Source organism: Trematomus bernacchii, unplaced genomic scaffold (genome assembly GCF_902827165.1).
Source record: "Trematomus bernacchii unplaced genomic scaffold, fTreBer1.1, whole genome shotgun sequence".
Classification (NCBI taxonomy): Eukaryota; Metazoa; Chordata; class Actinopteri; order Perciformes; family Nototheniidae; genus Trematomus; species Trematomus bernacchii.
In genome coordinates this window covers 4,402,019-4,417,091 of record NW_022987839.1, presented here as the reverse complement: position 1 = coordinate 4,417,091, position 15,073 = coordinate 4,402,019, and the positions used below count along the sequence as shown (strand labels likewise).

The window sequence follows — 15,073 nt, the reverse complement described above, 5'->3', positions numbered from 1 at the left end:
AGCTACATGTTGTGCATTGACTGGAGAACACTAGACATCAGTATACAGACATAACTGTCACGGCCCGTCCACACAGCAGCGTTAAAAAAAATCTTGGAGGTGGGCGTATCTGAAGCTTGGGGATTTTTTGCGAGCAAGGCACCAACAACCAATCACATGAATCTCCCGCCCCCGACATACGAAGCAAAAAAGCCCGAAGTAAACTGGATATAAACTCCCCAAACAGGCGAAAACCTACCACTGTCTCTGCCACCTCCCTCCATGCCTGGCTCTTCCGGTTTATATCCCGGTAGGTAAATAGGGACTGGTCATAAAGCACCGGGTGATTCCCTACCGCTAATTTCTCCTCCATGTTTTGGAATATGAGGAAATGACCTGCGGTATGTCTCTCCCAGCATACACGCCGTTTGATTGGCTATCACTTGAACTGTCAGATTAGCATACACGCGGTTTGATTGGCTAGCGCTTGAACTGTCAGATTTGCATAAACAGGATTTGATTGGCTGACGCTTCCACCTCAGCTTCAAAAGTTGAACATTGCTCAACTTTTGAATCCTGAAAATCCTGAAAATCTCCGCTCTGCTGCCCACAATGCAGTTCGGCGAAAAGTGAGGCAAAGTGACGTCACCCCATTCAAAGTGAATGGGCAGAAGCGTTTCAAGATTCTTTTTTTAACGCTGCTGTGTGGACGCTCCGTTATACATGTTCTGCACTCATTAGCTTTTAGGTACGAATGTAGCCAGTTTCTTGAAGTTGCACAGGAGTCAGAAAAGGACATAGTCACCACTGTAGGAACAGAGAGGGTTCGCACTATGATAGAGACAGAGAGAATATGCCCTGTGTGGTGCACATTATGGGGCGGTGGCGGCGGCGAAGTCCATAGGGACTTGGCTTGGCAACTGGAAGGTCACCAGTTCATGTCCCGGAAAGAACAAGTGCTACCGAGGTGTCTCCACTGCTCCCCGGGCGCCGTACATAATAGCAGCCCACTGCTCCTAACACTAGGATGGGTCAAATGCAGAGAAACCGTTTCGTTGCATAGTACCTGTACTACGTAATGACAATAAGTTCAATCTTCTTCTTCAATCATACAGAGGGGAATCACAATATGAATACTACCATATGAGCTAATGGGTAGCGCACATTATACAGAGGGGAATCACAGCACCTATCTATCTATCCTATCTTTGTCGATGCTTTAGCTAAGTATCTGAAAATACTAAAGATGAGATGGTAGAATAAAGTAAAAAAGAAACTCTGATTTCTCTTACCAGTTTGTAATGTATTTCTTTCTGTGTGTATTTGTTTTAGCAATCCCCCAAAATGCTAGTTAATACTAGTATTTCAATCATGATTTATTACAGATTATTATTCTAATTACCACAATTACATATTTGTAATCAATTGACACCACTAGAGATAACATTCACCGTACAAACTGCTGCACTTTGGAGTTTTTGGAGTAAAAAAAAAAACGCCTTGAAGTAATATTGTAAAGGTTAAGGGTTTGGACTCAGTGGTACAAACTGCTGCACCGTGCAGAATCACAGTGAAACAGTGATTGAGAAGGTGGTGTAAGCTTTTTTTCTTTCTGGCGGACCAATACAGCCGGTACTGTAGTGCTTTGTAATGAGGCCCTCCATGTGAAGGTGATGGATGGTGAATTAAGGCGAGCTGCTGCTGTGTTGCTGCTGAGCTGCAAGGAGTCCAGACTCACAGAAGATTGGAGAGTTCACACTCCTCTGGGTGGCGAGCTGCTGTAACCTGGGGAGCAATGATAGCTTTATTTCCTTTCTGAGCTCATGTTCTGACCATTTAACTTGTTGATTTTCGATTGTTCAGAATAGGGCTGGACGATATAAAGAAAATCAGACATCACGATATAATTGACTTCGATCTAGTGGGGATGAAGGCTCCATGATTTGGAAAAAAATCACTAAGTGAGATTATTTGACAGATATTTAATTTGCGATATGATTCGCCATATATGAGGGCGTGATGTTTTTTTAAAACAAGATTTATTTCCAGTCTGTTATCTACTATCAGTAGGCTAGAGCTTCAAAGAAACACCACTATTTTTTCCCATGTGTTGCATTGACAAAATCTTGGATATTGGGCAGGTGCAGACTGCGATTTTGAATGAACTCTGATGAATTGTGCAGCCCTAGTAGGGTTGACCATTGTTGGCACTGTGGGAAATGTAGTCTTTAGTCCCTTGACTACAGAGGTCATCATGAGGTGAAAATAATTGGCCTTTTTCACAAAAATACTGGCTCTAACAGAACAGCTAGAACGGTTTGGTTCAGGAAGAAAAACACTTTTCTGTAAACTGGAAAAGATGACACCAACAATATTAAAATATCAAAAATGTCAGATATCTCGTCTCCTATCAGGATATTAAAGTCATATTTATAGATTTCCTAGACTTGGGTGTATTTCTTTTAACATCTTTCCTATTGGTTTTGATAACAGTTGATTCACCATGTTCATAGCTGAGATCTGAGAATGTGTCAGCGTTGCTACATCAAAGACACAAAGCAGAACTATAATCACTTTTATATCCCACTTGATACAGCAGCACAATAACAGTCATGTCATTTCCCACCACTCTGCTGCTCTTCTCCAACCAAAATACAGTGTTCATTCATTCATTATTTCTCCGTTGAGTGCCGTGGAGCTCTACTGTCAGTGACAGCCAGCACTTCCTGCACAGATGTTTCACATTTAACGTCTCAAAGAAGCGGGATTATACCCTGTGAGCTGTTTACCTCAGACTCTTATAGGAGAATATATGGTAAAGACCCAAGTTAAAGCGAGCACTTGCTTGACTTAAGCGGCCACTGAGAGCTACTGAGGGATTTGCTTTTGCTCTTATACAATCTCCAGTTTTACCAACTTAACAAGAAGTCCACCTTTTTTTTTTTTTTAAGCTCGCCAGAAATACTGCATACTGTGCAAAAACTCTGTGTCCCCCGGCAACAGCACCTGTACTCAATTATAAATAGAAGTCTTTTTTTATACTGTATGTCCTCAAGATGGATGCTACACCCAGGGAGGTGTGAAGAAATGTGCTTATAACTGAAACTGCTCCTATACATTATAATGTGTAATTATAATAAAAATGTGTAATTTTTTTAGAGGCCCTGTCATGCTTTTAGGGGTTTTCCCTTTCCTGTAGTTTGTTCTGTAGGTTTGTGTGCATGGTAATGGTCTGCAAAGGCTAAAATCCCAAAGTTCCTTCCCTGATACACCTCCAATGGACTCTTTTGTTTACTTCTTTAACACAATGACATCACTTGCACTTCTATTGGCTAGCGCTCCATCACATTGTACGTGATAGGCTAAGGGGCGGGACATCTCTAAGCCGTTGACCAATCACAACAGAGCCGGCCAGCTAACCATCAGACCACCAGTCAGAGTAGACTGGGCTCTGGTTACAGACATTTGTAACCCAGTATTTCTCTGCAGCTCCACAATACTTAATTCAAAATGGTATTTGAACACATATTTAGCCTTTGCCAAACATCGTACTTCCTCCAATTTGAATATTGCACAAGAGAATTCTGGGATTTCAATAAATTGTGTTGCCCTAATAACCATAACCTGTAAAAGATTTCATGTGGATCAGGTGTGGGATAAAGTATATATCTGGAGCGCTAACTCCATGAGCAGAGATGTTTTATAAGACCCTACACGCCTACCAGCTCACTCATTGTAATTCACTCTTTATAAGAGAGTCACTTGAATGCCTACAGTATAAATAATATGTGAGAGAAAAGCAGCACGACTGCCGGAGCCTCCTTTCCCCGGCGTTACTTAAATATGACCCAGTTCTGTGGACTCTGCAGCAGCGTAGTTAACATTAATCTGTTCCCCGGTCACATTGTTTTTACGCCAAAAGCAAGATAGGTGTCATTTTGTAAAAGTGAGACACCTACGCTGACAGAATGATTGCTTGTGTCAAAGTTAAAAAGGCACTATTAAATATGGTAGAAGTTGACAGTTTGCTCGCAGAACGGAAACGCTTTGTTGGAGGCGGAGGCCTAAACTCAGCTGCTAGTTTATTGAAGTTTTTTATTTTATTGAAGAGGTTACTATCAGGTATCAGAAAAACGTGCATCTCAAAGTGTTTCTGAATAAAACGTTTCATGTAGGTGTATGATAATGTGGTTTGGAAACACCCTCTCATGTTGGCCCTCAGGCAGCAGGTATCATTTAAATATGAGAGTGTTCAGAGCGCTGCCTCTCGGGATGGATGGGAGGCAGCGGCAGATTCAGCAGAGCAACCACAGCTCCTCTGTATCACTTTCTTTGTGAATGCATTTCGCTTTGGTCTTTGCCTCTTAGACGTCTGTATCTATGTACAGTGTATATACAGAAGTATGTTAATATCTCAAAATGTGAGGACTACCTAGGGTTTGTTTCGTTGACAAAAACGATGATGAAATATGTCCATCACCGCCCTCAATTGGACTCCTTTGTTTACTTCTGCGACATACTAAATAATAAAGTTGACTTCGACTTTTGATATTGACATCACTACTAGCGCGTCTATTGGCTAGCGTTCGAACACAGTGTACGTGATATAACAATTAGCATAATCGGGCCTCTTTAAATAAAAAAATATGTCTGAATAAAATGATCGGTTTTGACTTAAATCTTTGATGTATTCAGATGACGAAACTAAAACAAGACTATTTTCTTTAAAGATAAAACTATAATGAACAGACTTTGCGCCAACTAAAACTTTCCTTCACTGAATTCAACCTGAATACAGTTGATTTAATATAATATAAACTTAGAAAGACTTTTGACAATGACAAAATGTAAAGAAACTCAGCTGACATCAACACTGGGGTTAACTGCTTCAGCAGTGTGTTTTATTCCATCTCCTGAGGTCCTTGGTACTGAGCATAATAAGAAAGTGCAAGATTCAAAGGCTTTATTGTCATATACACAATACCTACAGGGTCGTCTGGCAATGGCTTAGGCTCCTCCAACAATGCAACGTACAAAATACTTAAAGGGGACCTATCATGCAAAATGCACTTTTGTACGTCTTTTATACATGAATATGTGTCCCCGGTGTTCCAGGGAACTCACCAAGTGTCAGAAAACACAACCCTCTCTATTTTCCTCCATACCCAAATCTCTAAAAAAGGGGCTGCAACGGATCTGATCAAAACTGATCCAGATTTGAACACTGTCCTGACGTCAGGACGGTGGCGCTACGGCTATTGGGCCAACTCCACCAATCAGGAGGAGACAGCCACGGCCATTGCCGTTCGAAAGCGCTGGAGACGCTGTAGTACATATGCCAGGCCTGTAGGTGGTGCTGTTCTCACAGAATCAGCCCTTGCTAAAACAGAGCTAGAAAATGTCAAATTGAGCAAAATGAGGCATGGCTAAAATGCATGATCTGTTTGGTATTTTGAAAAAAAAAAAAGTATACCTTATATAGGTATGGTCCTACACTATATTATTCAAATATAGCATGATAGGTCTACTTTAAAGTGGACCTATCATGCTATATTTAAATGATATATTGGTAAGGTACAAATAAACAGAATCACACGAAGCCTGGTTAGTGTTGCCTGACTTTATAAAGTGTGTTTTTTTTTTTATAAGTGTGTGGTTACCTTCTAGTCACTTTGCTCAGCGCTACTGCTTGTAGGCAGGCATGACGAGACTCTTCAGTCGACCCATGTTCAGGGGAGCTGGGTTTAGTTTCCTGCACGCCTCGACGTAAGAGAGACGTAAGCGACGCCGCCTCTAGCTCCGAAGCTCTTGCCTCTTGACCGACAATTTTTTGGAGCTGGAAGTGAACCGCATTCCGGAGCTATGACGCGGCGCCGCTGCGGTGTGAACAGGAAAAAGCGCCGGTGTGAAAGGGGCATATCAGATCCGTTGCAGCCCCTTTTTTAGAGATTTGGGTATGGAGGAAAATAGAGAGGGTTGTGTTTTCTGACACTTGGTGAGTTCCCTGGAACACCGGGGACACATATTCATGTATAAAAGACGTACAAAAGTGCATTTTGCATGATAGGTCCCCTTTAACACAGACAACTACTGCAAGATAAAATAGAAAAATATTATTCAGATGCTGGTTCCTGAAGTGAGAACAGAACTAGGTAAACAAGCTTTTAAATATGCTGCCCCTTCTGCCTGGAATAATGTGCAGAAGGAGCTGAAACTGTCAGATTGTATCACTCTGGGGGAATTAAAGGACAAAGAACAAGAATCCATTGGTCGATGCGACTGCTCTTATATCTCAAAATTGAAGTCGTTTTAAAATTGTGCCAGTTGTTAATGTTTTATAACAGTTTCTTTTATTTGCATATTGACTGGTTAATGTGCCATTTCATTTGTGTTTTACAGCTGTATTCGTCTGCCTGTATTGTTTTGTGTTCATTTGTCGTAACAATGTTCATGCTGCCCTCGTGGCCAGGTCGCTCTTGAAAAAAGGTTTTAATCTCAATGAGATTTTTACCTGGTTAAATAAAGGATATATATAAGTTAACACAGAAATGTTTAAAGGTCACCTATTATGCAAAATCCACTTTTCCATGTCTCTTCTACATCAACATGTGTCCCCCCCCTCTGTGTAAAAAGATGCTGAAAGTTTCAGGAAAAAAGATTCTCTCTCTTTTTGTCCAGATCCATTTATATAAAAACCTGTCTGAAAATGAGCTGATCAGATGGTGGCCACTTTATGATGTCATAACGATGTTTTGGCTTGTGTAACCATTAGCCAATCACCAACCAAGGTAACCCCCTCCCCCCCCACCTTATCACCTGAATCTCCTCCTAGAGCACCATTGTGTTCTTTGTAACCAAATATCTCTCAGAGGGGCGTGGGGAGGGGCTCCTTATTTTCATCTAAAGTAACAGACAGAGAATCAGCACTTTTGAAACAGGGCTGAAACAGAGGGGATTATGGGATGCTGCAATGATCTGTTTGGTGTTTGGAGCCAAACACTTCAGAGACATGTTTTGTATATATCTGAGACCTATAATATATTGATGAAAAACAGTATAATAGGAGACCTTTAATGTCTATTCTCTATTCTCTAGGAGCACGTTCTGCCTAAGCCCCGCCCCTACTACCGTGTGGACCAATCGGCAGAGCCCGAGGTGTGGCTGGATGCCATGCAGGTCTGGGAGGTGAAGTGTGCCGACCTATCGCTGTCTCCCGTCTACAAAGCTGCCATGGGGATGGTCAGTACAGCCCGTTAATCCCCCCCCATGTGTTTCCCCTAATAAACCCGGCATGTTATGGTCTGTTGACGACAATGAAAAGTCACAATTAGCGGCTCTTAATTGAGTTATTAAAAAATGTTGTAAAAGATGTCGGATTTAATGGCACAGATACTTGTTTATCACCCGTTGTGTCGCCGCATGTCTGACTCATAGTCCCACAGTGCACATAAAGGGTTTGCTATAAAGTTTACAGTGTTCAAGTCCTGAAGAAAAGAAGGCCCTGAGATAGATGTCCGTCTGCAAACATTTGTGAGAGAAAAACAAGAGTATTGCATATTTTACTGCATTTCTTTATTTAAAAAAACACATTTAAGGGTGCGAAGTGTCTATGAACATACTTTTTACTGCACTTGAATTTGAGATAGCTGGATGAGTCATTGTAAACAAATGAGGCCATTTCAAAGAGGGTTAGTAGTTTCCATGTCAACAACCAGGATAGTTTTGACGGGTGATTCGTCTCATTACTTTTTAACATCATGTACATTGCACAGGGTTTTCCTATAGTTGGAACAAATCTAAACCAGAAATGTTATAGGTTATCTCAGCACTAATGGCGCGTTTCCACTACACGGCCTCGCTCGGCCCCGCTCGGTATGGCTGGGCCTCGTTAGGACTGGCTCACTTTATGGCGCATTTCCATTACAGTTTAGGAACTGGGGTAGTATCTATAGTAACGCAGTGTAGGCGGAGCCGTGACGTGATCTTCAATGAGAACCCCAGAAAAACAACACAGCCGTTAGCTGTTAGCACTCAGAGCTCACAGCTCCTCATATATGTTCAGAAACTAGACAAAAGTTAAACATGTACAAACCACAGACTGCCTGTGTCATGGTGAATACAGTCGCTGCTTTATTTATGTCTGTATAGGCCGTTGTTGTGAGTGTGGACGGTCGGAGCATATACTGCGTTAGCTTAGCCAATCTCCATTTAGAAAACACGCATTTTAAAAGGTCTTTCGCCTGCCGTCTGTCTGCAGACTTGACAAAGCATTAATTCATGGTTTTTACTAACCGGTATCAGTATGTTGTTACTTCGGCATCATTTTGAAACGTGTATTACAATTAAATCACGGTCAAATATGTCCATCTTGTTGTAGTTGTAGCCCCCTTGCCAGCGATGCTCTCTCTAGTTTAGCATACTCAGCCCGACTCAGCCTTGTTGTCTCTGGCCCTGGACCCACGATTTTATGAGGCCAGAAAAACTGTGAATTAGGACCCGCCGGCCGGTACTAGGCCAAGTGGAAACGCAACCAAAGACGGGCCGCTGACGTCACAGCCCTCTTAAACCGTGCTCCGCGCTGTAGTGGAAACGCGCCATAACTGTACCATATTGAAACATCTCCACATCACAATGTTACTACAACTATTCTAAGATGTTAGTCCCTGCCGCTTTAATGAGGCTTAAACAGGTTAGTGTGAGTCAACATATGAAGTTAACACATCAATATGCACTATTTAGCTTTGGCTTTGTTATTTTTTTGGTTACGTGACTCTTGCAAGCGCGCATTTGTAGCCAGTTTTCACTGATTAGTTTGATGAGCTCTTATTTTGGACATTTTCAGACTCCTAAAAAGTTCATAATGATATCACTATGTAAGTGATGCTCCAACACAATGTTTATGATAAAATAAGGGGCGGGACATCTCTAAGCGGTTGACCAATCACAACAGAGCCGGCCAGCTAACCAATCAGAGCAGACTGGGCTCTGGTTTCAGACAGAGGGTGAAAAGAGGGGCTGCAGCACAGGCAGTATGAGAAAAATAAAGAGCTTTTTGAACATTACAGCATGTCCCAGTAGAGACACTACATACTGATATGAACCTGGAAATGAGCAGAATAGCGCCCCTTTAATGTCTACATACATATATTCATTTGGAAATCTTAAATGCGATGATTCACGTTCAACATTTTCTCCTTTTGGTTTTCATAAAAAAAGACAAAATGAGAGATTCATCAGGTAAAAAGAGAATTTCAGAGGAACATGAAGTAGGACAAAAGTGCAAATGAGGGTTAAATCAAAATCCTTATATTTAAAAAGAAAGTAATTAAATCTTTGATGTTTTAAAACCTTGAAGTAGTTGGGATTTAATACCTTTTTTTTTTGCCTGACGGTCAGAAAGATATTCAACACATCTAGGGGTCACCGTTTATAAGACAGTAAAAGCAACTAAAGGGCAAATGTTCACACGTATTAGTCTGTTCACTGTCAACTCACTGTGACCCTCCCCCTCAGGTGGATCCAGTGAAGGGCATTTCTCTGAGGTTCCCCCGCTTCCTTCGGATCAGAGATGACAAAAAGCCTGAGGACGCCACGACTGGAGCTCAGGTACATCACCGACACTCAGATCAGCCTATAGTGAGACGCTAAAAACAGGAGTGTGAAATCTGCAGTGGAGTCCTAATAATGTCTGGTTCACTTAGAGCAGGGGTGTCAAACTCAAGGCCCGGGGGCCAAATCCGGCCCGTGACTTCATTTTCTGTGGCCCCACAAGAGCTTGCAAAGAATATAATGTTTATTATACGGTTACATGCCGATTTACAGAAGCACGTTGCCCATAAACTACATGTCCCACAATGCATCTGAAATTTGACTTTTTTTTATCAGAATTTGACTTTTTTTCTTCAAAATATGCCTTTTTTCTTAGAATTTGACGTTTTTCTCAGAATTAGAATTTTTGTATCAAAATGTTGCTTTTTTTCCAAAATGTAACTTTTTTTCCCAAATGTCACATTTATTTATTTTTCCAGAATTTGGCTTTTCTTTTTAAATCATTTTGTGACATTCTCACCGAAGAGACTTGCAATTATTTGCCGTATACTTCTGCTTTCAGACGTAGTTAATTATGAAGTTATTACCCTATCCGATAATAATCCGAGGCAGTAATGTAATATAATACATCATTTTATATATATATTAAATATTTATATAGTCTTAAAGTTACAACCGGCCCTTTTGAGTGCAACCATAATTCCAATGTGGCCCGCGATGAAATTGAGTTTGACACCCCTGACTTAGAGCAAGGGTGTCCAAACTACGGCCCGGGGGACAAATGCCGCCCGTGGACCATTTTGAAAAATGTTTATCAAACAATATAATGCAGTATGGCCCTCAAATGAAACTTGTGCTAGTCTTTTACTTCTTAAATATAGATGTAAACAGATATTACACAGTATTCATGTGTTAAGAAGCCCACTTTTCAAATAAATTCAGTCAGTTAAAGCTGAAAACATTTTCCAACAAATCTAAGTTGATAAGAAAAAAGCTCAATAACTTATTTTCACAACAAGCTTGAAATAGGGAGGCTGTAGCTCAGTGGAATAGTGCGCTGAACATTGAATCAGGGGGTCACAGGTTCAAACCCCACTGCAGTCAGCATGTCGTTGTGTCCCTGGGCAAGACACTTCACCCCAAATTGCTCCTGTGGGGATTTTCCACAGTACTGAATGTATGTAAGTCGCTTTGGATAAAAGCGTCTAACGAGTAATGTAATATAATATAAAATTACACTTGAAATAAACCCTTCATATGTCCTCTTATTATAATCAATCTGACACTTCTGTTGTAAGGAATAAGCTACCAACACAATAATTGAAACCCTATGGAGAGCTGTGATGTACGCTGATTAAGCATCATTTACCTACATTTGATTTATTTTGCTGACTTATAACTTAACTTATGAGGCAGTATAACCTCTAGTGAGTGGCCCAGCCCTTCGTATATTTTTCTGTATGCGGCCCTTGGTGAAAAAAAGTCTGGACACCCCTGACTTAGAGCATCAAACCCCATCTGTAAAGCATGTGTAGAGGACCAGGAGGTCAAACAGGTCGACCTTGTGAAATATAATAATGACCGTTAACTGGTGGGGAATTTAATTTACTTTCTTTTTTTGGCCATGTTACTTTAAATCGGTGCATCAACGTCATCGTGGCCACCTCACAAAGAGCTGTCCTGTAAACATTTGAAGCGTGAATAGCACTGCAAGGACGAGCTGCTGCTGCTCTTTGTACGCTGGCATTGATTCATGCACTGACAGTCAGGTAAAACGGCACCTCTGGAGTTTACTGTTGGAGTCTGGGTAATATATTCTGAGGGCACAAACACTGACTGATAGAGTAGAGATGAGCAGGTCAGCTGCACCTGAAAACACGCTGACACCTCAAACTGTGATTCTACTCAAACTCACATTGAGCTCAGAGTATGAATGGATGCTCCATCTGTACAGTGACATCACATTTTTACCAGTGGTATAAATTACGTTTGAATTATTTAAGATGTTTTGCTTTTCTTGGTTGTTCCCGCTGACCCACCAGCACATCATTTATTTATACTTCGACCCAAACAACCTGACAATGCACTCATCGCTGTACAGTTGTGTATGATGCAGAATACACACTCACTGGAGAAGCTGGGGATATTCAAGATCTCTGGAAATGTAAAAGAATGGGAACTCTAGTTTAACGTTGTGCACATTAATAGTGCTGCAACAATAGGTCAAGCAACACCATGTGACACCAAACAATGACTTAAAGTGGACCTATCATGCTATATTTGAATAATATAGTGTAGGACCATACCTATATAAGGCATATTTATACTTTTTTTTTTTCAAAATACCAAACAGATCATGCATTTTAGCCATGCCTCATTTCGCTCAATTTGCACTTTTTTAGCTCTGTTTGTGCAAGGGCTGATTCTGTGAGAACAGCACCATCTACAGGCCTGGCATATGTACTACAGCGTCTCCAGGGCTTTCGAACGGCAATGGCCGTGGCTGTCTCCTCCTGATTGGTGGAGTTGGCCCAATAGCCGTAGCGCCACCGTCCTGACGTCAGGACAGTGTTCAAATCTGGATCAGTTTTATCAGATCCGTTGCAGCCCCTTTTTTAGAGATTTGGGTATGGAGGAAAATAGAGAGGGTTGTGTTTTCTGACACTTGGTGAGTTCCCTGGAACACCGGGGACACATATACATGTATAAAAGACGTACAAAAGTGCATTTTGCATGATAGGTCCCCTTTAAATTAACTTGTAGTCTGAGAGCTATTTTCATTTAGTAATCGTGTCAGCTATAAATATTCAAAGTGAGTGTTTGAAAATGTTGTTTAAATGCTTGTTATCAGGCACGCGGGAAGTCAGTCAGAGTTGGGGGTGCGGAGGGGGGGAGGGGGGGTGCTAGTGGAGCCTTGCAGCGGCGTAACTGTAGCGCGCTTACACTATAGGTGCGCCGCGTTTGGGGGTGCGGTGGGGTTGCGGGTGCTAGTGGAGCCTCGCAGGCGGGGGTGCTGCAGCTCCCTCAGCACCCCCCCTTCCCTGCTTGTTATCATCAATGAAGAGTCCACAAGCTGAAGGTGTGTCAGATTCAATCATTTTTTGTCACTAATAGAAGAGATAGCGATATATTCTCACATTGGAGAAGCTAAACCAGCACATTTTATAAAGATATTTGCTTTAAAAATGTCTTAAATTATTTAAAAGAGCATCATTACTGCTGCAGATTAATTTGTTATTAATAGACACAATTATGAATTGGCTTATCCATTCAGTAAAAATTGCAAAACAACTGCGGATTCCTGCTCGTTCATCTTTGTAAATGTGTTTTTTTTTTACTTTTCTTCATAAAAGCAAATCCCCTTGATTTGTAAAAGTTGTCAAAGGACCCTTGACTGTTAAAGTAAAGTTTAACATACTTAACATTGAAGTATTTCGCTGTTATTATATACACACACATGCATAGGACCTACAAAGATTAGGTCTGAAAACAGATTTGCACAAACACATGCATTTTTTGTGTAGAGTTGCCAGAGCAAAGAGGCTGCCAGGTACTTCAGTGGGACTGACTTTATATATATATAATATTGATATTGATGTCCTTTTGTGACCCACATCAAATAAAACTAGTCTTATCAATCCATCAGGGGCACAAAAACAAATCACAGCTGCTAACATGTCGCTTTGATTTGCAGACGTGTTCACTTTAACCACCAGTTTGGCTCTCCTGAAAGTTTCAATACACTCTTGTACAAACTCTGACTGACAGCAAACACCTTCCTCTGAATCTGAACCAGCAACCATCGCCTATAGTTGTGTAACTGCTCACATCAATTTGAGTTTTGACGAGGCTTAAAACATCCAGCTGTTTTTGTTTTACCTGAGCCTTGGTACGTTCGGAATCAAATTACAATGTTATTTTTTACTCTCTGGAATTAGCAGCCATCTGTTAACTGTAGATATAAGATCGTTATTGTCAGGTTGCAACATCAGCGGCATCTGAATGATCAGTTGTTAAAGTATGAACACACACACTTAGTTTCACTTTCTGTGAGTTAGCAGACAGTTTGAAAAATAATCCAAAATCAAGCCAAGAGGAATTAGGAGAACGTGGGGACTGAACAGGTTGAGAAGCTAATCATTTTGAGTCAATACAAGAAGGGAAAGCATTATATTCTCACATTGGAGAAGCTAAACCAGTATTTGAAAATAAAAATGTTGCTTAAAAATAGACTTAAATCAAGGTTCAAGGTTCAAGGTTCTTTATTGTCAAACTGACATAGCTACAGAGTAATTATCTCGTTGAAAATCTTATGTCACAGACTACAAGTTAATTTAAAGGGGACCTATCATGCAAAATGCACTTTTGTACATCTTTTATACATGAATATGTGTCCCCGGTGTTCCAGGGAACTCACCAAGTGTCAGAAAACACAACCCTCTCTCTTTTATCATTCAAAGATTTATATTTTATATTACAAGACTAACTAATTAATTGGCTAATCGATTCAATAAAAGCAGTTTCACTAATTTTTTTTTTATATTTGTATTGAAGACACATGGAACAGTTCAAAGCTACTAGTGTTCAGTTTTAGTCTCTACTATTGTACATCAATACATAGTTGATCTTCACTTGAAGGCGTACAATATTTAAACCACAATTATAACCAAAACAGACCGTGTAGCCAACATTTAGCAGACAGTTTGAAAATAATCCCGAATCAAGCCATGAGGAATTAAGAGAACATGGGGACCGAACAGGTTGAGAATCAAAGCGTTACCTTGATCCTCTCATTGTTTCCCTCCTCGCTCTGCCACCCTGCGTCTGCTCACTCTGGGCGGGCCCTGCTACTCCCACATTACCTCCTCCCCCATCCTCACCTTCAAACCCTCAGCGAACATCACCTCCGTGTCCCAGTCAGCAGCTGGGAGTCACCGACTTCAAAGCCCAGGATATGAATAATCATCCTGTTATTTTTAGCTGTTCATGTTACTGACCTGACTTCATGATCTTCTCTCCCTCCCTCCCTCCTCCCTCCTCTCCCTCCCTTCCTCTCCATCTCTGTCCATCTCCCTGCAGATTGCTGATTTGTACAAGAAGCAGCAGCAGATCCAGAACCAGGGGGAGAAGGGCGATCTGGAGGACTACTACTGATCATCTGTGGTCATCAGTGGGGAATAATAAATGATGCCAATTTCAGAAATAATTGTAAATAGCTTTCTTTTTGTAATGTCAAATGAAAATAAAGGCTGTTGCCAGTTTTAAGCACGCTGTCATTTGTGTAATTGATTAATCGAAGCGGCTGCCTTTCAGAGACGAAATTGCGTAAACATAAATTCCCAAAACTCCTATCGACTCGGCAGTTATGGCGTACCTGCTGGTAATAGATCGCTATCAAACATTCCCTGTGCAAAACCACCCAGCAAAACATGCAACGGACGGGCTGCATACCAATACTTTGAGCCGGGCCCCCGATCTTCTGCTCATAAGGTGGCGGCAAACTGCGTTCAGCGTGTCGGTAACGAGAGGACGAGTCAAGGAGATC

The 15,073-nt window shown here is 41.2% G+C and overlaps 1 protein-coding gene across 1 annotated transcript in view; it reads left to right on the top strand.

The window, feature by feature from the left end:
- The window catches only part of lig1 (ligase I, DNA, ATP-dependent), a 72,145-nt gene extending 57,349 nt beyond the window's left edge, over nt 1–14,796 (top strand). Inside the window, exons 25-27 of the mRNA XM_034153139.1 lie at nt 7,075–7,218; nt 9,493–9,585; nt 14,608–14,796. Coding sequence (XP_034009030.1) covers nt 7,075–7,218; nt 9,493–9,585; nt 14,608–14,682 — 312 coding nt within the window. The 3' untranslated portion in view covers nt 14,683–14,796. The remainder of the gene's footprint in view (nt 1–7,074; nt 7,219–9,492; nt 9,586–14,607) is intronic.
- Nucleotides 14,797–15,073: the final 277 nt, after the last annotated feature.